The 24,988-nt window shown below is 43.2% G+C and overlaps 1 protein-coding gene across 4 annotated transcripts in view; it reads right to left on the bottom strand.

The window, feature by feature from the left end:
- The window catches only part of DNM1L (dynamin 1 like), a 65,708-nt gene extending 42,704 nt beyond the window's left edge, over positions 1-23,004 (bottom strand). For all 4 annotated transcript variants that reach the window (XM_048829985.2, XM_048830005.2, XM_048829995.2 and 1 more), the window contains exons 1-2: positions 22,768-23,004; positions 1,139-1,286 (exon numbers count right to left, since the gene is read on the bottom strand). In XM_048829985.2, the coding sequence (XP_048685942.1) occupies positions 1,139-1,286; positions 22,768-22,869 (250 nt within the window). In that variant the 5' untranslated portion in view covers positions 22,870-23,004. The remainder of the gene's footprint in view (positions 1-1,138; positions 1,287-22,767) is intronic.
- Positions 23,005-24,988: the final 1,984 nt, after the last annotated feature.

Genomic DNA, 24,988 nt, shown 5'->3' with positions numbered 1-24,988 from the left:
TAGGTGCAGATAAAACACAAATAACGTGAAATTAAATTTTATGGATACTTTAAAGAAACCAAATGTGTTCTGTGGTTCTATTTTAATATCCATATCAGAGCCCATGCTTGTGGAGTAGTTTCTTGTGCTGCGTGTCATAACAAGTAACAGACTTCTAGAGCCTTGATTTAATATTTTCAGGAATCTGTTTTGAACTAAAGGTTTTTAAAGGAGCTTTATTTAAATTCAGGGAAAACTAACAATTCTAGTATTTATATTTAAGTTTATCATGCTATCAGAAGTGTATGTGGTTCCACTGTCAAATGAAAATATTTTTTGCTATGACTGATTAATTCTAGTGGTCTCATTCTCACATAGACCAAAAGTATTACTTAATACAAAGTGAAACTGTTCCAACTCCCAACTGGCAATTGAGGTGACACGCTTGATCTGCCAAGGGATAAGAAGGAGTCGCTAAAAGAGACTAATGCTTTAGACTAGACTAGACGAGATTTAGAATAATCTAAATCATCCTACTTTCACACGGCTTAGAATTTCTCAATACAGCTTAGTAAATGATATCAATAAGCCACTGGAGGTTCCAATTAAGGTTTAAACCAATAAAGGCTTGTTTTCGTACTCCCCAGCCCACTATTTTTTCCAGTGTACATACATTCTTTAACTCCTCTCCACAGTCATACACTTATTGGGGAGGTTTTATTTATCATCAGGAACAGAGAACATAAGCAAAAATGCTCTGCACACCCTATGCAATCACTACCGGTCAGATACTGGAATACTCTCTTCTCAAAGGTGCTCACTGAATACAAGGAAGAGAACAGAGGTAAGACTACAAATATGAAACTGTTAAAGAAGAAAAGCTATTGAAAGAACCAATTCTCCGAATTGCCAGAGTTTTTGCAGCTTCTGTTGTATGGGTAGAAAAGGGGATTACAGTGGCTGTTTTTTCAACACAATATATGTATAAAATAAGCCTCAAAGGAATAAGAAAAAATGAGCAAATACATTTTAAAGTTCAAGTGATTTTTTCCCACTTGGTTTGAATGCACAAAAAGGATAGAAATATCCCGAGGTGTTTCCTTTTAAGGAGAACTACATAAACACATGAAGATTAAAATCCCATTTGGATCACTCTTACCATTTTCATCTCCAGATGTTTTCTGACGATCCTCTGGTGAGACATGCACTAGCTGCAGGATAAGGGGTCTCCGGGTGACAATTCCAGTACCTCGTGGGAGCAGATCCCTCCCCACAAGACTTTCCAGCACTGAACTCTTTCCACTGCTCTGAAAATCGAAACACATCCATGACTTTCTTACATACGCATGACTGCAATGCTGTAATATTAATATTTTATATTTTATTTAAAGGAAAACAAATGCCTCCACAGATTGTATTCATTTATTTCACCAACCTTGAAGTAGGAACTTACAGGGCCAGCTCTAGGCACCAGCAGAACAAGCAGGTGCTTGGGGCGGCACATTTCTTGGGGCGGCATTCCAGCCCCCACCGCCCCAGCTCGCCTCCGACTACTCCCCTGAGTGCGCCGCTGCTGCTCCGCTTCTCCCCCCTCCCTCCCAGGCTTGCCGCACGCCAAACAGCTCTTTCACGCAGCAAGCCTGGAAGGGAGGGGGGAGAAGCCGAGTGGCGGCGTGCTCAGAGGTGGCGGTGGTGATGGAGTGGAGGTGAGCTGGGGCGGGGAGCAGTTCTTCTGCCCCCCATTACTTCCTGCACTCCCCCCCCGTCCTCGCTCACCTCCACTCCGCCTGCTCCCCTGAACGCGCTGCCTCTCCCTCACCTGAGAGGGAGGGGGGAGAAGCGGAGCAGCGGCGCATTCAGGGGAGCAGGCGGAGCAGAGGTGAGCGAGGGCGGGGGGTTGCGGGGAGCTGCAGGAAGCAATGGGGGGGGGAATGTGGCATGCCCAGGGGAGGAGGAGGGGCCAGGGATTTGGGGAAGGGGTTGGGAAGGAGGGGAGGGGCAAAAAAAGAGTGGGGGCGGCCAAACATTTTTTTGATTGGGGCGGCAAAAATCCTATAGTCGGCCCTGGAAAACTTACTGGGTTTAAGAAAATATTTTGCACTTTTTTAGCACTTTCCATTCACAGATCTCACAGCACTTTAAGAATGTTAATCTTCACAACAACCTTTTGGAAAGAACTGAAAAGTTGCTTAATTGTACTTTAACTTCTATAAAGCAACTCTGTATCTTTTGAGGTGACTATTTTAAACATCTCACAGTAACACTACAATGAGTAACAGTATAGTAGAAGGTTAATTTTCCTGGCTACACCATGATGGAAACATACAAGTGTCACCAAAAAAGATGTTTGGATCTGGGTACTTATCCTTTCTACATCGATATACTAGGATTTTACACATGAAAATGAGTATCCCAAGTAGAATTTTGCAAGGCTATTTGTACACTTTTTGGCAGATAACTCCACCGACTGCAAACCTGATGCATCTTGTCTATAGGAAAATCAACCACCAGCAGCTGACAAAACACAGCAGTTAAGAAATATTTTCACTAGGACTGCACAATCCTATATTCCATCTGAGTGGCATTTCCCTCTGCAGAACTTGTGTATGAGGTTGGTAGAAGTGTAACAAAGGAGTTCTGCTTAGATCGGCAATAAAATCGTATTCATAGATTCATAGATATTAAGGTCAGAAGGGACCATTATGATCATCTAGTCCGACCTCCTGCACAACGCAGGCCACAGAATCTCACCCATCCACTCCTGCGAAAAACCTCTCACCTATGTCTGAGCTACTGAAGTCCTCAAATCGTGGTTTAAAGACTTCAAGGAGCAGAGAATCCTCCAGCAAGTGACCCGTGCCCCATGCGACAGAGGAAGGCGAAAAACCTCCAGGGCCTCTTCCAATCTGCCTGGAGGAGAATTCCTTCCCGACCCCTAATATATACAGAGGTTTGAGGAAATACCTTGTTAAACATCTAAGATTTACTAGGCCTGGGTACATCACCTAAATTCACTACAATTCTGGATTGACGGGTTTGGTTTTGCGAGTTGTTTTGTTTTAATACAACCATACTACACTATTCAATTTCTCTGTAGTTTGCAGTTAAGGAGATAAGACTAAAGGACAGGGAGCTAAAAAGCTCTTTGGCAATCAGTGAATTATTGAGTCCCCAAATTATCACCCACCATCATGGTAGTTATTTAATAATAGTTGAGCATATTGACAAGTCTACCTGCTACACACTAGCTCTACGGAACCCTCTCCACTGGGTTCCAATCCAGGGCCCAGTAGTAAGAAGCTAAGTCCTGCGTCTCAAAGTGCTAGCCTGCTGTCTCGCCTCCCTGGATCACTTCCTACCAAATCCCTCTTTTCCCAATGGATAAAGTAAAAATATGAAATAACTGAAATCAAAAAGCCTCAGATCTTCTGAGAGCTGCAAGTCCCTTCTCTGTGGGTTTGGCAAAGGTGGTACAGCCAGTAGCAGCTCCTGCAGTGCTCCTTCCCAAGAGATCAGCATGTAGGTCAGTTCTCCACCAGCCAGCTACTGAGCTGATCTGCTCCCCTTTTAAGTTCCTCCTCCAGCCCATGCATGCTTTGCAGGTGAGGGGGGGCAGGGCTGCCTTGATCCAAAGTAGCTGCTTACCCCCTTCCTTTCCAGTGCAGGGTTTGTACACTGTCACGGGGGTACTATTTAAATCAAAATAGTAAATAAAATTTGGTAACAACTGACTTATTCCCAGAATAAACTGCTGCTACCCTTCATTATCTTCAGCATAGAAAGCTGTTTCTTTAACAATAGTTTAAAGTCAAGAACTGATATGGAGGTCATGAACCTAACCATATCATTGTTTACAAAAGCACATTAAGGTGCCACAGTGAGAGATGGACACAGTGAAAGGAGGATAAGAGAATGGGATTAAAAAGTGACTTGCTAAGGGGTTAAATTATAAAGTGCAAAGTAGTAACAGATTTTTATTGATGTGATGGGACAAGACAACCAAATCACTACCTGCCCCACTAAAGAAAACAGACAGCAAGAGAGCATTAAAGAGAATATTTATGAATCCAACTTCTACCTTAGAATTTATTTCCTTCTCAAGTATACAGGGCCAAAACCTTCAATCGTTACTCAGAATTTCAACAGCCTAAACTTTAATTAAAAAAAAAATTAAAAAAAATAAGAGCTTCATGCTCTGGGAGAGAGCTATTTTACCAAAAATTGAGAAAGACTTAAAAACCACACTAAAAGTTATGCTGTTGTTGTCAGATTTGCAAACCACAGTTGGAGTTACGTTATGATGAAAAAAAGTCCAAAATAATCACACCTAAATAATCTGAATCGGAATGTGGAACCACTCTGAAAAATAACTACATAAATATGGCACTCATTCCACAGACCTGTTCCCTATGTGAATTTTGGACATATCTTCTGATTTGTACATTTTAACTACTTTCTACCCAAGCAACTCTACAGAGCCAACAGTTAGAAAATGGGGCTTGATTCTATTTCTCTTCGTCCATCCACAACTGATGTCTTCACTGCTATATTGAGTTACAGGCAGCTCTTGGCTTAAGTCTATCCACACACAAAAATCCGTAACTTGAGTCTGATAATGTTTTTACCTCAAGTTGGCTGGCTGACCAGGAGATAAGAGAACACAGCTGGAGTTAGCAGAACTCATCAGAAGCTCACATCCCGCACTCTGTGTAGCTCCAGTGTTATTTTGCAGGATGGATGCTCTCACTGAAACCAGGTTAACTCAAGAGGAGTTAACTTGAGCATAGATAATTTACATTAACTCTGAGGTAAAGATATAGGGTACACCTATATACACACAAACACACAAGTTCTGCTCACATTAGTGCCTACAAGTAGCAGTGTGGCTAAGCTGGCATGGATGACAGCTCACACAAGCCGCAAAGTATGTAGCTGGGGGTCAGAAGGGCTTATACTCAGGCTGCTAGCCCAAACTGCCACCCATAGCATTTGTAGTAGAAAAAGAGAGTCCAGAGACATAAGACCTCCTTTAAAGCCTAAGGCCCTGCTTATATAATGCAAAGTTAGCAAGAGTCAGGCTATGAGCAAAAGTTGAGCTCTGTAACAAAACATGCCTGCTTGCAGGTTCACTGTCCGGAACATGAACTTGGCAAGAACACGGCTGGTGTTGCAAAAAACACTCCTAAAAAGTACTAGGCGCTGGACACTTGCAAAAACATATTCCAGAAGATCATGCCAGAACACCCCGATACAAAGTTATGGTGTAAATACACTCCCTGAAGATGATATGGGGACACACTGACCCCTCCTAAAGATTACAAGGTGATGGATAAAGATGTTTTGATTGAACCAACATATACAATGTAAAGGGTGGTAACTAACCACATCAGAGGGGCAATATGTAACTTGTTTGTATGAATTTATAAAAGAGTAGTCACAGAGGAGGTGTCTTTGGCTGAGGGAGGAGCGGAAAGTCACATCCCTTACTGGGCTGGTTCATTGTAACAAACATACATCTATTATTGTTAGGGCTGCGATTCAGTCATGGATTCCGTGACTTCCAAAGACCTCCATGACTTCAGCCAGCGCCAGCTGCAGGATCCCCTGCCACCTGCAGAGTGGCAGGAGGGACCCCCGCAGCTCCACGCTGCCACCGCTCCTGGCCACCATGGGAGGCAGGGGCCCCACTGCTCCCTGCCCACAAAGGGGACCCCACTGCTCCCTGCCCATCTACAGCAGACAGCAGGGGGGACCTGGCGGCAAGAGGGAACCCCAGAGCTTCTGGATGCTGTGGGTGGCAGGGGGGTCCCCCACAACTTGGAGCCTCCAGCAGAGGGGGACCCTGGAGCTCCCAGCCCCCATCACCCTTGCCCAGGCTACCCATTTTGTGAGGGGTATGTTTAGTAAAAGTCAAGGACAGGTCACGGGCGTCCGTGATTTTTTCATTATTGCCCATGACCTGTCCATGACTTTTACTAAAAATATCCGTGAAAAAACGTAGCCTTAATTATTGTACCTGTAACCATTGAGCCAGGGCATTAGGACTGTGCTTCCTTCACAATAAATATGGTGGAGCGCCTTTGCCACTGAACCAAGTTTGTAGTCTTCTTGGACAATTCCATCGAAGTCTGCTGTATGGGCCATCTGGCCAGACCCATTGCAGCACACAGAGAGAACACATGCAGCCAACAACTGACAACAACACTATGGCCATACTGCTATTTTTATGCATTAGCTCAAGCAGCACTAGTGCACAAACGTCTATCCGAGCTGGGAATCACATCTCCCAGTTGCTGTGTAGATGTACCCATACCATAAATTCCAAATAGGGCCAAATTCTTTCCTAAATCACACTTGTACAATACAGATGGGTTGCAGTGGTTCAGAAGAATTTCTTCTGCAGAAAAGGAGGAATAAACTCAGGTTTACTCAGATTCCATTATGAGTTTGCAGGACTGAGAAAGACATCTTTGTTCTCGGACCAAAACATTCTCAATCAATAACTAATGATACATAAAAAACAAACCCTACAATATCAGTTTACAGTCATTTTCAGACAAGAACTGCACCCTCACCTAATTTCACTTCAGACATTAACACTAATGAACTTGTACTAGCTGTAGATATTGTCAAACAGTTTAAATTGATCATTGCTCTTTAAATTTATCATTAGGTCCTTTTGTAGCTTCCAAGATAAAGTTTCTCATTTTAAAAAGTGTTTCCAGTAAGGGATAAGTTGTCAAATGCAACAATTGAGGAATTTCAACTCCTCAATAAGGATAATTTGTAAATGCATCGTCTTTTGCAGAGTTACACAAGGTGGGAAAAGGTATAGAATTGATGCATGAGATAACTTAGGCTTAAAGTAGGACCACAGAGCAAAGCAGAGGCATTATAGCCCTGATTTAGCAAAGCAATGATGTCAATATCAGAGTTTTCCCTACAATATCAGATAACTGCAATGAGAATCATAGAATCATAGAATATCAGGGTTGGAAGGGACCCCAGAAGGTCATCTAGTCCAACCCCCTGCTCGAAGCAGGACCAATTCCCAGTTAAATCATCACAGCCAGGGCTTTGTCAAGCCTGACCTTAAAAACCTCTAAGGAAGGAGATTCTACCACCTCCCTAGGTAACGCATTCCAGTGTTTCACCACCCTCTTAGTGAAAAAGTTTTTCCTAATATCCAATCTAAACCTCCCCCACTGCAACTTGAGACCATTACTCCTCGTTCTGTCATCTGCTACCATTGAGAACAGTCTAGAGCCATCCTCTTTGGAACCCCCTTTCAGGTAGTTGAAAGCAGCTATCAAATCCCCCCTCATTCTTCTCTTCTGCAGGCTAAACAATCCCAGCTCCCTCAGCCTCTCCTCATAACTCATGTGTTCCAGACCCCTAATCATTTTTGTTGCCCTTCGCTGGACTCTCTCCAATTTATCCACATGCTTCTTGAAGTGTGGGGCCCAAAACTGGACACAGTACTCCAGAGGAGGCCTCACCAATGTCGAATAGAGGGGAACGATCACGTCCCTCGATCTGCTCGCTATGCCCCTACTTATACATCCCAAAATGCCATTGGCCTTCTTGGCAACAAGGGCACACTGCTGACTCATATCCAGCTTCTCGTCCACTGTCACCCCTAGGTCCTTTTCCGCAGAACTGTTGCCTAGCCATTCGGTCCCTAGTCTGTAGCTGTGCATTGGGTTCTTCCGTCCTAAGTGAGGACCCTGCACTTATCCTTATTGAACCTCATCAGATTTCTTTTGGCCCAATCCTCCAATTTGTCTAGGTCCTTCTGTATCCTATCCCTCCCCTCCAGCGTATCTACCACTCCTCCCAGTTTAGTATCATCCGCAAATTTGCTGAGAGTGCAATCCTCCAGATCATTTATGAAGATATTGAACAAAACTGGCCCCAGGACCGACCCTTGGGGCACTCCACTTGATACCGGCTGCCAACTAGACATGGAGCCATTGATCACTACCCGTTGAGCCCGACAATCTAGCCAGCTTTCTACCCACCTTGCAGTGCATTCATCCAGCCCATACTTCCTTAACTTGCTGACAAGAATACTGTGGGAGACCGTGTCAAAAGCTTTGCTAAAGTCAAGAAACAATACATCCACTGCTTTCCCTTCATCCACAGAACCAGTAATCTCATCATAAAAGGCGATTAGATTAGTCAGGCATGACCTTCCCTTGGTGAATCCATGCTGGCTATTCCTGATCACTTTCCTCTCATGCAAGTGCTTCAGGATTGATTCTTTGAGGACCTGCTCCATGATTTTTCCAGGGACTGAGGTGAGGCTGACTGGCCTGTAGTTCCCAGGATCCTCCTTCTTCCCTTTTTAAAAGATTGACACTACATTAGCCTTTTTCCAGTCATCCGGGACTTCCCCCGTTCGCCACGAGTTTTCAAAGATAATGGCCAATGGCTCTGCAATCACAGCCGCCAATTCCTTCAGCACTCTCGGATACAACTCGTCCAGCCCCATGGACTTGTGCACGTCCAGCTTTTCTAAATAGTCCCTAACCACCTCTATCTCCACAGAGGGCTGGCCATCTCTTCCCCATTTTGCGATGCCCAGCGCAGCAGTCTCGGAGCTGACCTTGTTAGTGAAGACAGAGGCAAAAAAAGCATTGAGTACATTAGCTTTTTCCACATCCTCTGTCACTAGGTTGCCTCCCTCATTCAGTAAGGGGCCCACACTTTCCTTGGCTTTCTTCTTGTTGCCAACATACCTGAAGAAACCCTTCTTGTTACTCTTGACATCTCTGGCTAGCTGCAGCTCCAGGTGCGATTTGGCCCTCCTGTTATCATTCCTACATGCCCGAGCAATATTTTTATACTCTTCCCTGGTCATATGTCCAACCTTCCACTTCTTGTAAGCTTCTTTTTTATGTTTAAGATCCGCTAGGATTTCACCATTAAGCCAAGCTGGTCGCCTGCCATATTTACTATTCTTTCGACTCATCGGGATGGTTTGTCCCTGTAACCTCAACAGGGATTCCTTGAAATACAGCCAGCTCTCCTGGACTCCTTTCCCCTTCAAGTTAGTCCCCCAGGGGATCCTGGCCATCCATTCCCTGAGGGAGTCGAAGTCTGCTTTCCTGAAGTCCAGGGTCCATATCCTGCTGCTTACCTTTCTTCCCTGCGTCAGGATCCTGAACTCAACCAACTCATGATCACTGCCTCCCAGATTCCCATCCACTTTTGCTTCCCCCACTAATTCTACCCGGTTTGTGAGCAGCAGGTCAAGAAAAGCGCCCCCCCTAGTTGGCTCCTCTAGCACTTGCGCCAGGAAATTGTCCCCTACGCTTTCCAAAAACTTCCTGGATTGTCTATGCACCGCTGTATTGCTCTCCCAGCAGATATCAGGAAAATTAAAGTCACCCATGAGAATCAGGGCATGCGATCTAGTAGCTTCCGTGAGCTGCCGGAAGAAAGCCTCATCTACCTCATCCCCCTGGTCCGGTGGTCTATAGCAGACTCCCACCACTACATCACTCTTGTTGCACACACTTCTAAACTTAATCCAGAGACACTCAGGTTTTTCTGCAGTTTCGTACCGGAGCTCTGAGCAGTCATACTGCTCCCTTACATACAGTGCTACTCCCCCACCTTTTCTGCCCTGCCTGTCCTTCCTGAACAGTTTATAACCATCCATGACAGTACTCCAGTCATGTGAGTTATCCCACCAAGTCTCTGTTATTCCGATCACATCATAGTTCCTTGACATCACCAGGACCTCCAGTTCTCCCTGCTTGTTTCCAAGGCTTTGTGCATTTGTATATAAGCACTTGAGATAACCTGTTGATCGCCCCTCATTCCCAGTATGAGGCAGGAGCCCTCCCCTCACAGACATTCCTGCCTGTGCTTCCTCCCGGTATCCCGCTTTCCCACTTACCTCAGGGCTTTGGTCTCCTTCCCCTGGTGAACCTAGTTTAAAGCCCTCCTCACTAGGTTAGCCAGCCTGCTGGCAAAGATGCTCTTCCCTCTCTTCGTAAGATGGAGCCCGTCTCTGCCGAGCACTCCTCCTTCATGGAACACCATCCCATGGTCAAAGAATCCAAAGCCTTCTCTCCAACACCACCTGCGTAGCCATTCGTTGACTTCCACGATTCGACGGTCCCTACCTAGGCCTTTTCCTTCCACGGGGAGGATGGACGAGAACACCACTTGCGCCTCCAACTCCTTTATCCTTCTTCCTAGAGCCACATAGTCCGCAGTGATCCGCTCAAGGTCATTCTTGGCAGTATCATTGGAACTCAGAAATAGCAAAAGCTTTCACTATAGGACAGAATCATCTCCTCAACATTTTCTTAAAACTAACTTACCAGCCCTGCTTTGAGATTCCATGTGGGATTTGCAAACCTGCATTCTTTCCTTCTTACATACAATCACAAATACAGTAGTAAAAGTTCAGCTGGCCAGATTATGCTCTCTGTAACACCTGTGTAAAACCCATCATCTTTCAGCAGTTTGCACAGTTGTAACTATTTGGCCCCATATTCCGAATTTAGTAAGCAATTCCATAGCTGATGCATAGGGAGGAATAGAATCTAGTTCACTTTTTCTAAGGACTTGTCTACATAGGGAAATTGACTGGGGTAGCTACTGTAGAGTAAGTAGCTACACACTAGCTATTCTGGAACAGCTCCCCACATGGATGTTATTCCAGAATAATTACTTTACTTTGGAAGTGCATTAATATTTCTGGAATAAAGTATGCACATGGGAAACTATTATGGAATAGTACTGTACAAACATTACAATAGTTGTGCTCAACCTTTTTAAAACAATAAAATTCCACTTTGCAATATAGCAAAAAAACCCAAGCCATCTTGTATCTTAAAAATAGCTGAAGAAGAACCTCAGAGTTACAAACACCAGAGTTGTGAACTGACCAGTCAATCACACACCTCATTTGGAACTGGAAGCACACAATCAGGCAGTAGCAGAGACCAAAACAAAACAAATACAGTAGAGTACTCTGTTAGATGTAAACTATTAAAAAAAATAAAGGGAAAGCAGCATTTTTCTTCTACATAATAAAGTTTCAAAGCTATATTAAATTCACAGTTCAGTTGTAAACTTTTGAAATAACCATAACGTTTTGTTCAGTGTTACGAACATTTCAGAGTTATGAACAACCTCCATTCCCAAGATGCTTGTAACTCTGAGGTTCTACTGTAGTCTTAAACTGATTCTAAATTCCAAACAAGAAAACTCATTGCTAGAGATTTATTATTTAGACATTTGACAACATTAAGCCTGTGCCTTCTGATCATCATGTGTAGGAATCTTCTCCAACAGCTTCTAACATACATTACAGATTTCTCTAGATTTAGAGTATGTTTGTGGTTGTCAAATTGACTCCCCCCCCCCCCCCTCAGCTCTTTTGGAAACAATTTTTTTAAAGTGTGGGCAGGATTAAGGCACCAGGGTAAAACAGATTAACCAAAAAAAAACGTTATCAAGTATTTGGAAAAGACACTCTGCCACTCAGAAGGTGAACAGAGCCCTGGCAGCAAGCAGGAGTCAGCGGAAAAGAGGGAAGGTCCTCTCATGGATTGATAACTGGTTAAAAGATAGGAAACAAAGGGTAGGAATAAACAGTTTTCAGAATGAAGAGAGGTAAATAGGGTGTCCCCCAGGGGGCTGCAGTGGCCCCAGTCCTATTCAACATATTCATAAATTATCTGGAAAAAGGGGTAAACAGTGAGGTGACAAAATTTGCAGAAACTACTCAAGATAGTTAAGCCCCAAGCAGACTGCAAAGAGCAACTAAAGGATCTCTCAAAACTGGGTGACTGGACAATAAGATGGCAGATGAAATTCAGTGTTAATAAATTCAAAGTAATGCACATTGGAAAACATAATCCCAACTGTACATAAGATGATGGGGTCTAAATTAGCTGTTACCACTCAAGAAAGATCTTGGAGTCATTGTGGATAGGTCTCTGAAAACATCCACTCAATTTGCCGTGGAAGTTCAAAAAGCAAACAGAATGTTGAGAATTGTTAAGAAAGATATAGATAAGAAGACAAAAAATATATTGCCTCTATATAAATCCATGGTATCCCCACATATTGAATACTGCGAACAGATGTAGTCAAAAAAGATATATTGGAATTGGAAAAGGTTCAGAAAAGGGCAAAAAATAATTAGGGGTATGGAATGGCTTCCATCTGAGGAGAGATTAATAAGACTGGGACTTTTCAGCTTGGAAAAGAGACGACCAAGGAGGGATATGATAGAGGTCTATAAAATCATGACTGGTGTGGAGAAAGTAAATAACGAAATGTTATTTACTCCTTTTCATAACACAAGAACTAGGGGTCACCAAATGAAGTTAATAGGCAGCACGTTTAAATCAAACAAAAGGAAGTATTTCTTCACACAAAGCAGCCAACCTGTGGAACTCCTTGCAAGAGGATGTTATGAAAGCCAAGACTACAACAAGGTTCAAAAAAAGAACTAGATAAATTCTTGTAGGATAGGTCCATCAATGGCTATTAGCCAGGATGGGAAGGGATGACATCCCTAGTCTCTGTCTGCCAGGTATGATGCCAGTTAGTTACAAGTATTGTATCTCTGATACTGACCTTGAATCAAAAGTTTTGCACAACTGATGCAAGGCATTCGAAACAGGTAAACTTCACAGCCTCTTAGTGCAGTTGGAAATCTTAACAATGCTTTTGGTACAGCATGAAGATCCTTAGTGGAGCAGTCCATTGTGATAATCCTTTTCTGTTTGTTAGCTTCACAGATGACAATTCCAGTTTTGAAAAACTACAAAAAAAATGCTTATACAATATCTTTAAAACATACAAAAGGAAATATTTCTTCACACAACGCATAGTCAACCTGCGGAACTCTTTGCCAGAGGATGTTGTGAAAGCCAAGACAATAACAGGGTTCAAAAAAGAACTAGATAAATTCATGGAGGATAGGCCATCAATGGCTATTAGCCAGGATGGGCAGGGATGGTGTCCCTAGCTTCTGTTTGCCAGAAGCTGAGAATGGGTGACAGGGAATGGATCACTTGATGATTACCTGTTCTGTTCATTCCCTCTGGAGCACCTGGCATTGGCACAGTCAGAAGACAGGATACTTGGTTAGATGGACCTTTGGTGTGATCCAGTATGGCCATTCTTATGTTCTTATGAAAAAATGGCAGTACTTTAAACTTAGGCTTGGCAGAACTTTTTTTTTTTTTTAAATAATTTCAACAGAAAATATCAATGTTTAAGTATTTTACTTTATTGATTTTAAACTTTCACAGTTGTACAAAATTATGGGTTTTAAGCTTTTATTTTTATCAATTTAAATTTTCATAAGTTGCAGGAAATTGGGGGGCAGAATTATTTAATGACATGTTGCAGTTCAAAAAGTTAAATTTTCACAACTGTTAAAACACAAATTGTCCACATCTATGTCAACATATACAAAGTATACGCGTGGAGGAATTCTGTGCTACTGCGTATACACAGAATTTACATCCCCTGCAGTTTTCTTTGCTTCCTTGAAGAAAAATGACTTTCTGACAGGGAAACAAAGGGAAGCCACAAGAGTGGTCATGCAACCCTCCCCAGTAGTATGTTTTCGGTGCCCAGGGCAGCCGGCAGAGGTAAATCACTGTGGCAGGAGGCGGGACTGGGGAAGACCAGGCTGGTGGCTCCTACCCTGCGTCAGGCTCGGCTGCTAGTCCTGGCTGGGCTGGGGAGGATGGGACTTCCTCTTCCCCTGCACGGCATCTCGGGCCAGGTCAGACCCACCTCTAGATTTCCCCCCCAGCTGCAAGAAGCTCTGCAACCCTCCTCCACCTCCGCTTCATGCTCCCTGAACCCATCATTCCTCAACTGTAGGGTGAGGGATCCCTGTACAGGGAGCTGCTCCCCCATCTGCCCAACCCCCATGTACCCAGACCCCATCATATCTAGACCCTCTTGCCGAGCCACACTCCCCCTGAACCTGGACCACCCCGACAAGCCCCAACCAGCTGCACCTGCATCCCCACCCCATTGAGCCCCACTTCCCCAGCATCTGGACCCCACACTGACCCCCCACACCCAGACCCCCTTGCAAAGTTCTATCTACCCGACACCCTCCCCCGAGCTGAGCTCCAACCACCTTTACCTGGACCCCCCTACAGTCCCATTGCCATTGCACCCAGAACCTCCCTCCCCCTCAACAAGCTCCTGTGCATCCAATCCCCTCCGCACCTGGATCCCCCAATGAGCCACCCGCACCCAGAATGCCCTAAACAGAACCCTCTCAATCCACACCTGGATCCCCCCCACACTTGGATCCTGCCTTGCTCAGCCTGCCTGCCCACACCTGGTGCACCTGACCCGGAGAGGCAGGGACCTGGGTTGTTTCTGGGGCAGGTCCGGTCCTTACGCTATGTCAGGGTTGGGTGCAGACTCACCACAGAGTCTGTGTCCCCGGGGGGGGGGGGGGGGGAGAGGAAGATGCACAGTGATCTCCCACCTCTGCGCAGCCAGTGGCCTGTGCTCCCCAATGCCATGCTGGAGCCTCCACATTTATTTGACAAATAAAATTTGCAGAATTTTAAAATACTGTGTACAGAATTTTTATTTTTTTGGTGCAGAATGCCCTCAGAAATGAAAGTAAATATCCTTAAAGCAGGGTGGATTTGATTTAAATCACTAGTCAGGAAGACTCAATTTAATCATGGATTTCTACATAAAAGTGCATTCTTGTTGATTCTTATAACCTTAATACATATCCTTTTCAACTCAGAGAGATGTAGGTTTCATTTTTAAAAGGTACACACTATACATTTTTAAGTGATTTACTTTGAAAACTTTTCTGATTAGTTTTGCACCTATATCAGAAAATGAATGATTGTTTGGTTATTTCAATGGCCAAAGGTAATTGAAGCAGATATTTATAAAGTCATTGGGAGGTGAACTATCTCCAATTCAACAGGTTAATGATTAATATTTGGAGGATTTTCTTGCCATGCTGTATTAGGAGGAGAATATCACCAGACAGACATTTAAATTTTTTTATTTAACTAAAACACAACGTTATGTATTCTGGATTTTTTTCTTCAACAGCAAACATAATATTTTAACAAAACAAGCATATGAATTTTTGAATTTAGTTAAACATACAAGTTTTCTTGTAATCAGGTTTTTGTTAAAATTTTTTTTAACTCAAATAGTTAAATGAAATATTTAAGAAAAAAATCAATTGACTGTCAGCCAGGTCAATATGAGAAACTTAAAATATTGGCTTCTGCAGCTAACTCAGTTGTCTTCACCTTCATTTTCCTGTTTGTTCATAATCTGGAAAAGAAAAACACTCTTTCCTGCTTTTTCAGGACCCAAACAATTTCTCAGTTTGGAATGAAGTAATCCAAAGGAAGAAAATATTCTTTCTACACCGGCAGAAGCAGCTACTGCTGTTAAAAGTGAGATCATCACTTCAAGTCTCTGAATCAAAGTGCTTAAGTGACTTCTACCAGTTCACTGGTGTGACTTTCTTTAAAACATCATCATCAAACATATATTTCTTGAATGGTTCTTATTCCCAAACTGGGTCTCCTTTACGGCCTGCTGCCATTATAGGTCTTCCCTTCTAGTGAGAGAATGGTATGGTAGATCTCAAATCAATGAAGGCTACACTCAGAAAGACAAGACTTTGGGAATATACTGCTCAGTTTCACTTTTGTTTCTCTTGCCTGTCACTCCCTTCCCACATTTATCTCCAGACTTCTACTCCTTGTCCAGATCTATTCCACCCCCAACAATCTTTTATTCATTGAACTTTTTGAAACTTTGCACTTTTAGAAAGAGGTAAGGGATTGAATCTGTGTACACAAAATTTGCAGAGGGATAATAGGGTTGAGGTCTGTTATTTCTCACCTCTATATTTTATTTATTTATTTAAAAACATTTTTGCTGTTAACAAGCATGTTATTTCTGGAGACACAAATCCAGTTTGAGAACTGCAAAACTAAGCATCTCTGATGGCATCTTTTAGACCAGGGGTAGGCAACCTATGGCACGCATGCCAAATGCAGCATGCGAGCTGATTTTCAGTGTCACTCACACTGCCCGGATCCTGGCCACCGGGGGGCTCTGCATTTTAATTTAATTTTAAATGAAGCAAAACCTTATTTACTTTACATACAACAATAGTTTAGTTATATATTATAGACTTCTAGAAAGAGACCTTCTAAAAACGTTAAAATGTATTACTGGCACACAAAAACTTAAATTGGAGTGAATAAATGAAAACTCAGCACACCACTTCTGAAAAGTTGCCGATCCCTGTTCTAGACTGAGCACTGAATCCCATTGTGTAGATAGAGAGATTAACCTAAATAATCTATACAGAAGCCTGTGGAGCCCCATAAGATTGGGTCCCTAATCCATGAACTATTGGAAGTCATTTACAAAACTTTTCTTAAACATTACATGAATATATGGCCTCATACTATAGAATTAGAATGTATAATCCCTATTCCATGATGAGATATCTTTGAGCTATAACGTATCTTAATTAAAACTATCTTTAGACAGGGTTTTTCCTCAAAAAGCATTTTATCAAAAAAAATCAGATTTAAATAAAAAAATCCGATTTTTTTTAAATCATTGATTTTTATCCACCCTGCCTTAAAGCCAATTCTAATAACTTCTCAACACCATTTTTCTCTCTTGCCTATCCACAGATTTTTATCATCATCAATGGAAATATCTTTTCATTCATTCGTGGGGAAACTGATGTTTGCTGACTTTTACCAATCAAAATCTAATCCTTCCAAGTTTATCTATACTCAGCTCTACCCACACACTAACTAGCTAGATGTATCCACTAAACTGATCAGCAGTAATATAGTTAACACTGTCATGGGCTTCAATATTAAAATCCTTTAGTTCAGTGCTTCTCAAGCTATCTGATGTGGGGGACCGGCAATTTTTTTTTCCAATGTGCGCGCAGACCGGCAGCCGATGGCTCGCAGACCGGCACCAGTCTGCGGACCACCACTTTGAGTAGCACTGCTTTAGATGAAGGGGACACAGTTCATAATTCTGTTACAACTATCCTTTCATTCATCCATCTGCAGACTCAGTGAGGCATTGATCACATTCTGAAGGTTTTCTTCACAAACCTAAAGGCCCTAAAAAAATTCTGCAGAAACTAATGATAGGGCCAGAGAGGCACAAGTACAGCATACCATCAAGTACTCCTCAATCCAACCTACATCAGAAGTAGATTACACAGTGTCTTGAAAGTGTAAAATAAACAGCTAATTAATGTCAATTTCACCAGAACAGCCAGGGTATGAACCATGGGGAGGAGACACTTGAGAGGAAGACAGACAACTACACATAAAACCAGACACAGTGAACAGCAGATAAAAACCAATGGGCCTGGAAGGAGTTGGGGAGACAAATGCACACTCCTTGCCAGTTGTTGTCTGCATTATGCATTTGCAGTTCTATCCCATCAGTGGCCAGCCAATGGTGTAGATGCACAGGTGCAAACCTCTTCTACAGACATGAAAACCAGAGCTTTCCCAAGTGGAGCATACCCCTGCTTGAAACCTGGGTAAATGACAGATTGCAGCTTGACCTATCTAAAGCAGAGGTTTACACCAACACAGTGCAAGCACAACGTTGTTTTATAATTGAGAGCTGAAATTGGGACAAATCCCCAGTCAAGACAAGGCCTTAGCAGCTAAGCAGGAGAACTCAAATTTAACAAACTAAACCATGGCTAGCACAAGTACCAACTCTCCAGGAGGATATCCCGATATAACATCTGGTACACTTGCCCCTGAATCCCAGTAGTTGACAGCGTACACCTGGCTTCACAAACATTTTTTTCCCCCAACAGTATCTTGCTGTGAGAATTATAATCTTAACTTTATCTAACAGAATACAGCGGATGTGCAGGACAGCTGTTATGCAGAACCTGACATACCACATTATGACATTCAGAATGGTTCTACCATTAGGGTACTAAGCACACCACATCCACTCAGCAAGATTAGAAAATCAACAGAAAGTAAAATAAATTTAAGGCAATCCCAAATCAGTGTGACACTCACAGCCATTAATAGAATAAAACAGCTGTTCTCTTTGAAAGATCCATGCAGGAAGGCTGTATGTTAAATAGTGGGAAGTACATTTAGGCACTTTCCAATAGGAAGCCCCAAAATAGCAACAAAACAATAGTTAATAAGTCAGAAGACAAACATAAGTCTGAGAGGCAATTTCAGAAGTGCTACTAATGAGCATATGTGCAGCTAAGTATTACAATACCTCACCTAAAATACCATCCCAAAGCCATGCCTGGGATGCACAAGTAAAGTCACAATTTTACACATAGCATAGGTTGCCCATAATGCATTTCTGTAATGGTGTTTACTACTAAACTAGTCATTATTTAAATCAATGGGAGAGGCAATGATTTCTAGAAACACCCTGCAGAAGGCAAACAATAACCTGGAAGAGTAAAGCTACCTCATTCATAGCCATTTCGATTAATGCCCTACCGAGATGGCCAAATATGATAATATTCTCATTGCGTATAAATGAGCCGCATGTTTGACCGCTTCTTGAACCCAGATGCTTTTGTAGTGTAGGCAATTAACCACAGCAATAACTATCACACATGTATTTTGTATGTATATACATTCAAATAGACTCATTGTTTTGGGAACAATCAAATATTACACCTTCTTTCTTTTTACTGTAGTGTTTTGTGCTATTAGGTTGAGGCCATTCCATAAAGCTTTATAAGTAACAAGTCTTAACCACAGAGCAAAGTACAGATATAAGATGAAGACATCAGAGTGGTTGGATGCTATTGCACTATTGTGTTGCGTGTGTTGCTTATACAGTATTTCCAGCCTGTGCCTTTTCATAAAATTTGATAATGCAGAAAGCTAACATATAAAACCAAAGGAGAAACAGAACCACATACTCACCGCTAGGAATGACAGAATAACCAGAATTAGTGACACAAGATTAGTGTAATGGGAAGGGTTCAAAGGGCAGAAACCAGTAGTAACAACTCCCAACTCCTTTTGCCAAGGCTGGCAAGAATGCTAGCAAAATATCTATACTATGACACAGAATTGCTGCTCTGGGCAATACCTAGAGAAAACTGAAAAATGAACAATTCTCACACTATTTGGAGTAACACAGAACATGACTAGAGAGGCAGAGGCATCTGAATAATAGTGCCCAAAGCCCGTTAGGAAATATTTTATAATTAGGACTAAAATGTGTTTACAAAGGGAAAAAATAGGACACTGAAGTTCAGCAGAGCATATTTTCAAGGAATGCAGGAAATGTTGAATCACAAAGCGATGGAGGAAAGGAGCACACTGGGGAAATAGAAAGCGTTCAAAGATAAATTAAATGCATGCCCACGGGATATGGGCAATTTCTAGCTAAAAATATTGTAGAAATAAATAGAATCCACACAGCATGCAGAAAAACACAAAATATATCATGGATAAGAGAAGGCATAAGCAAGGTATGAAATATTATATACAAAGAAAGAGTGGAACCATTATAATATAGAAGAACAAAAGTGATGAGTGTGAAATTGAAATTACAGAAGATTAAAACAATATTCCTGTCCACATAGAATGTATATAAAAAAAATAAAGGCAATTTAAGGAGAGAAACAGACACAAGGAAAGAACGAGAACAATTCACTGACAGTAGATAGAGAAATTCTCTTTCATTTGACAGGGTCCGTTTTCCACAACGAATGAGGCAGGTGAAGAATACAGAAACAGATTTGAAAAGTCAAAAGGAAGAAAGGCAAAATATTAAAGGAAGTCTTCATCTGCCAGCAAACTACTAGGAAATTAGACATCTTAGAAGAATGCCAGGGCCATATGGCATTTAACCTCAAAATTCTGAAGTAACTGGCCTACACAGAGAATCTGAAGGAGGTTCATTTCAAAATTTACTTAAAATAAGGTAATAAAGCTAATGTAACAATTCAAGAAGAAATTTAAGGAGTGTCCAGAAATCTGTAGAACCATAAACCAACCTTAATAAAGGAACAAAACAAGCACACACCCAAAAGGCTATAATTTCACTGAGGGCAGACAACACAGATTCACATCACAGCAATCAGAGCTAACAAATATGATTATTTTTACTGTTAAAATATTAGGAAGGATACAATTTATTCGGACTTTACAAAGCCCTTTAATACAATGTCATGAGACCCCTATCTACAAGGTAAGTAGGATCATCATGAAATTGACTACAGAGCTGTTAGAATATAAAAACAGAATATTTATAACAGTGGACTATTCAAATTAAATGCATCGTACGGAAGGATATTAAGACCATTATTTGCTCTACGCATTTATGAATGGTAAACTAGGAAAAGCTGTTAATCCTTTGAGATTCTTGCCCCCAAACTGCCATGTCAATAAAATGCACAAAGTTAAGCAAGGAAAGTTTCAAACATAGGGTCAGGTGGAAGAATGCCACAATTACAACTGTTTTGGGAAGTGAATTACCCTGAAAAATACTGTAACTATTGTTTTACAATTCTTGTACATTAAGAATAAGCATATCAGTGGAAGAGATTAAATGTTTTCAGAGGATAATGGTGTCCTTTCTGCTACAAAAATAGTAAGGCACTTAACTGTAAATGCAAAATAGACTTTTTCCCTAAGAGCAGGAAATATACCCTTGACAGTGTTCCATTACAAGTATTTTATGTCTATTATACTAAATGACTGATGTATTATTATTCTATCAGATGAATGTTGGTAAAACAGAATGACAGCTGCTTCCTGTACTTCTCTTGACCACTACATTCTAACTGGCTTAGAGAGCAGACCTATTATGTGCTTCAGCAATACAGCTGCTTTTGTACTACAAGTATTTCAAAGTTCAAAATGTATAGCGCTCTCTTGAATAAATAGAATATCAGTAGCTCAGAAAATTATTTCCCATCTGCCCCATATATAAATATAACTGATCCTCAAGTATCCAGAAATTGCGTTGGATTTGGTATAACTTACCAAAAAAAAGACCCATCAACCCTAAAAATTAAGCAAATTTTTTCTTCCAAAATTTTTAACAAAGGGTACTTCTACACAGAATGTTGCAGTAGTGAATCTCAGAGCCCAGACCAACAGACTCATGATACGACACTAAAAATAGCTGTAAACATTAGGACTTGGGCTGGAACTCAGGCTCTGAAGCCTAGGGAGGGGAGGCAGCTTCAAAGCCAGAGATCCAGCCTGAACCTGAATGTCTACACAGTTATTTTTAATGCCGTAGCTCAAGCCCAAGTCTATAGACACAGGCTCAGACTTGCTGCCATGGGATCCTGCTTGCTATGGAGAAGTACCAGTTGTGCAGCTGGATCCATGTGGACAGACTGATGTACCTGCAGAAAGCTCCACTGAAGTCAATGGGGACTCAATAGCCTGTTCATGTAGATCCACCTGCAAAAGTGCAGCCAAAATACATAGGCTCGGCCTCATCTCCATTTGAGTTGCTATTGCCATAGGCATATGGTCACCTTAAGTAGCTATGGTAAACTTTTTTTTATGTACAAGAACAACACTGCCTTACACTACTACGAATGAAAGAATTTTAAAAATCTAATTTAGTTGGTAATTACTTATGCGCTTTACTTTGTGCATTTCTCCAAGTGTAGACAACAGAAAAAAATTCAGTTCTACTACTTTTAATTCATTTTACTTTCAGTGTCCTAGTGCTCAACATTTGGGTTTCAAACACTGCACAGGAACCTTTGTCTAAGAACTATTTTCAGTCTGATAGGTAAAACCTTTTTATGGATTTATAACTTGGTTTAAAAAAATTATGGGTCACATTTAAGTTGAGAAAAAAGAAAAGGAGTACTAGTGGCATCTTAGAGACGAACCAATTTATTTGAGCATAAGCTTTTGTGAGCTACAGCCCACTTCATCGGATGCATTCAGTGGATAAAGAACAACACGGCTGCTACTCTGAAACCATTTAAGTTGAGATCATCCCTTTAAACAACAATATGGTATCAATTTGGTTTTTAAAACCTACTAGCACGGCTAGACTAAACCAGTCATTTGCTGCAATCATTTTGAACCAACACAGGTTTGCGGTTTTTAAGCTGTTGCACCAAATTGCCATTTAATAGAAATCAATCCAAGTAACTGCCAGAGATGTTAAACGACTGGACATGAGAGCAGAGGGCCAGGGTCACAAAGATGCGGTGTTAGGAGTTACCTTCCCAGCCCTCTCTTACTACACCCCCTTTCCAGCGTTATGCAGCGTAAGCACCGTCAGGAAGGTCGAGCCCAGAATAAAACGGGGGCCCGCTGGTGGCCCAACACGGCAAGATGCTGGCGTGGGCAGCGCAGTCACCTTCAGCGGGACAGGGGCATTTGGAGCCGGTCGCTTCACGCCTCCCCCTCGCTCAGGCCACCTGCCGAAGAGGGAACAAGCCTCCCCCGCCTCCCGGGGCTGAGGCGCAGTCAGTCACTGACGGGCGCTGGGCGCAGCCGTGCTGGGCTCCCGCTGAAGGGCGCCGGCGGGTCTCCCTAGGGGCCACCCCGCGCCGGCTGGCAGGCCCCGGAGGGGCCCCGCAGAGCCCTCGGGCACCAGGCGGGAGCGGGGCCCGCCCCCGCGCGAAGCCAGCGCCCCTCCCAGGCCCGCGTCCCCCGGTGCCCTTCACCAAAGGGCGGCTGCCGCCCCGCGCTCCCCGGGCGCCTCCCTCCCGGCCCCGGCCCCGGCCCCAGCCCCGGCCCCGCTCACCTGCGTCCCCACCACCACGATCTGCGGCAGCTGGATGATGTCGGCCCCCACGGCGTTGAAGACGTCCTGCAGCTTGTTGATCACGGGGATCAGCGCCTCCATGGCGGCGGGGCGCCCGGCGGGGACGCAGCGGCGATGAATGGACCCGGCAGCCAACGGTTCTCCCTGCCCCTCGGCCACTATCCACCATGGGCGCCGGCCCCGCGCGCAGCCCAGCCCCAGCAGGCTGTGCGCGCCCTGCCCCGGGGCGGTGGCAGCCGCAAGGCCCGACGGGAGTTGTAGTGCCAGGCGCCCCCGCAGCGCCCTCTAGTGGCTCCCAGAGGCGGCGGCAGGCTGAAGCGGAGCAGGCTGCCAAGCCTCGCCCCTGGAGCAGGGGAAGTGGTGCCGCAGAAGCCAGAGCGCCCGCTCTGCCCCTCCAACCCCGGAGTAAACAAACCACAGCCCTCAACTGTCATTAATTATTGTGCTTAATAGAACAAAAGATACTGTTCTACGGAAGTGCTGGAACTGGGGATGCTCCTGCACCCCCTGGCTTGAAGTAACCAAAGAATAGCCAAACCACCAGGCCGTCCCCTGCTGTCCAGTGTGTATTGACTACCCCCAGGTTTACACACAACTTCCCCACTCCCTCCATGAAAGGCTCCTCACAATACTCACAAAGCTCCCCCTTGGCCCCTCCAAGGTGCAGATGTAGAGATTAATGGGTGAAAAAAAGCCCACAGGAGAGACCCCCAAAAAAGGACTCCTGTCTTGCGCATGTGCAAGTTAACTCTGTCTTTCAATTCAGCTCATGTATTTTCATTTAAATTTATTGTTGTAAGTCATTTTCAGCAGTCACTGTAAGGAGATGGCAAATTAGCATAAAACATAACCAGGGGACTGATGAGTGCCAACCCTCGCACTGAGATATGCTGGAGAAATATGTACACGATGTCTCTGAAATGCAATCATGGGAGTCAGCCTGGTTGTTGTAAAAGCACAAGTGCCCTGTCTATGCTATAATTTCCATTGCTACTACTGATGCAGCTGCACAGGTGTTGAATTACGACTCTGAAGTTTACTAGAGTTCTGTTAACACAAGTCATTAAAAATGAGTGCATCGGCATTACCTCCTAAGCAACTTTCCTGAGGGCAAATTGGTGCACTTGCTCAGTGACGTTGACCCTGCAAGGTCATCCAAACAGGAGAAAAGGGTGGCCAAAGGGATATGAAAATACCATAAATGGACAGAAACAAAATTAATAGCATTAATTTTCATAACTTGCCACATTTTATAAAGTGCAGATGGGTCCAAACTCCCACATTCAGATCCAGATCCAAAACTTCACCAAAGGAGAAGTGAAGCTGATCTAGTGCTTCAGCTCAGATCCATTTTACCAGGAGTTATGAGGTCAATTGGACATGCACAGCAAGGGGATGATGTGGAGAAGACCTCAATGAGAGTCTTCTACTTTTACCCTCCTCTATTGGGCTTTCATTGCGGACTGGATTAGAAATGGGGTGTTGATCTTCTATTGTAACTTATAGTTATTGAGAATGGGGTATTTGCAGAGTTTCGTTTCTGGCAGCCCTAACAGAAGAGTCCTATATTCCTCAAAACGTGAGTGTTTATGGGAACCCACCAAGGGCTGTGAGGTTGATGCCAGGAACACCTAGTGCCTTGCCTCCATACTCATGACACACAGTGAACGCTACCACACATCTAGGGGACTGGTGTACCATTAGCACTCACAGTGACACCCTGCAATTGAGTGAGTTACAAACCTACTCTCTCCTAAGAGATGTCTCCCTGTACCTGCAGTTATCTTCTTGGCTTCAGGGAAGAGCAGCAGGTCATTACCCCACTCACCAGCATCTTCAGAGAGCATCTCCTATATGCTTTTTGTTGGGAAGTGGGGACTCCTGGCTTCTCCCCTTTTTTGTCTCTCTCCTGGGAGTTAGGGAATTTTATGGTTTCCTCTGTCCCTTAGTCTCCCCAACACACAAACACACACAATCCTGTATATCCTTTGTTTATCCCCAGTGTCCAGTAGGTTTTCCCTATTGCCAAAATTCCTCTCCACTCCCTCAAAAAAAGTATCCCTCCACTCCACTTCCAAAAATAAACCCTGGTCTGCAACCAAATTTCCTGATGGCCCCTCAACACCACATCATAGCTGCCTTTTGTCTGCTTGCACAATAACCCCATAAAAGGGAGGGAATTTCTCTACCTTGCTGTCCT

This window comes from Caretta caretta, chromosome 1, assembly GCF_965140235.1.
Source record: "Caretta caretta isolate rCarCar2 chromosome 1, rCarCar1.hap1, whole genome shotgun sequence".
Lineage (NCBI taxonomy): Eukaryota > Metazoa > Chordata > Testudines > Cheloniidae > Caretta > Caretta caretta.
This window is presented reverse-complemented; position numbering and strand designations above follow the sequence as displayed.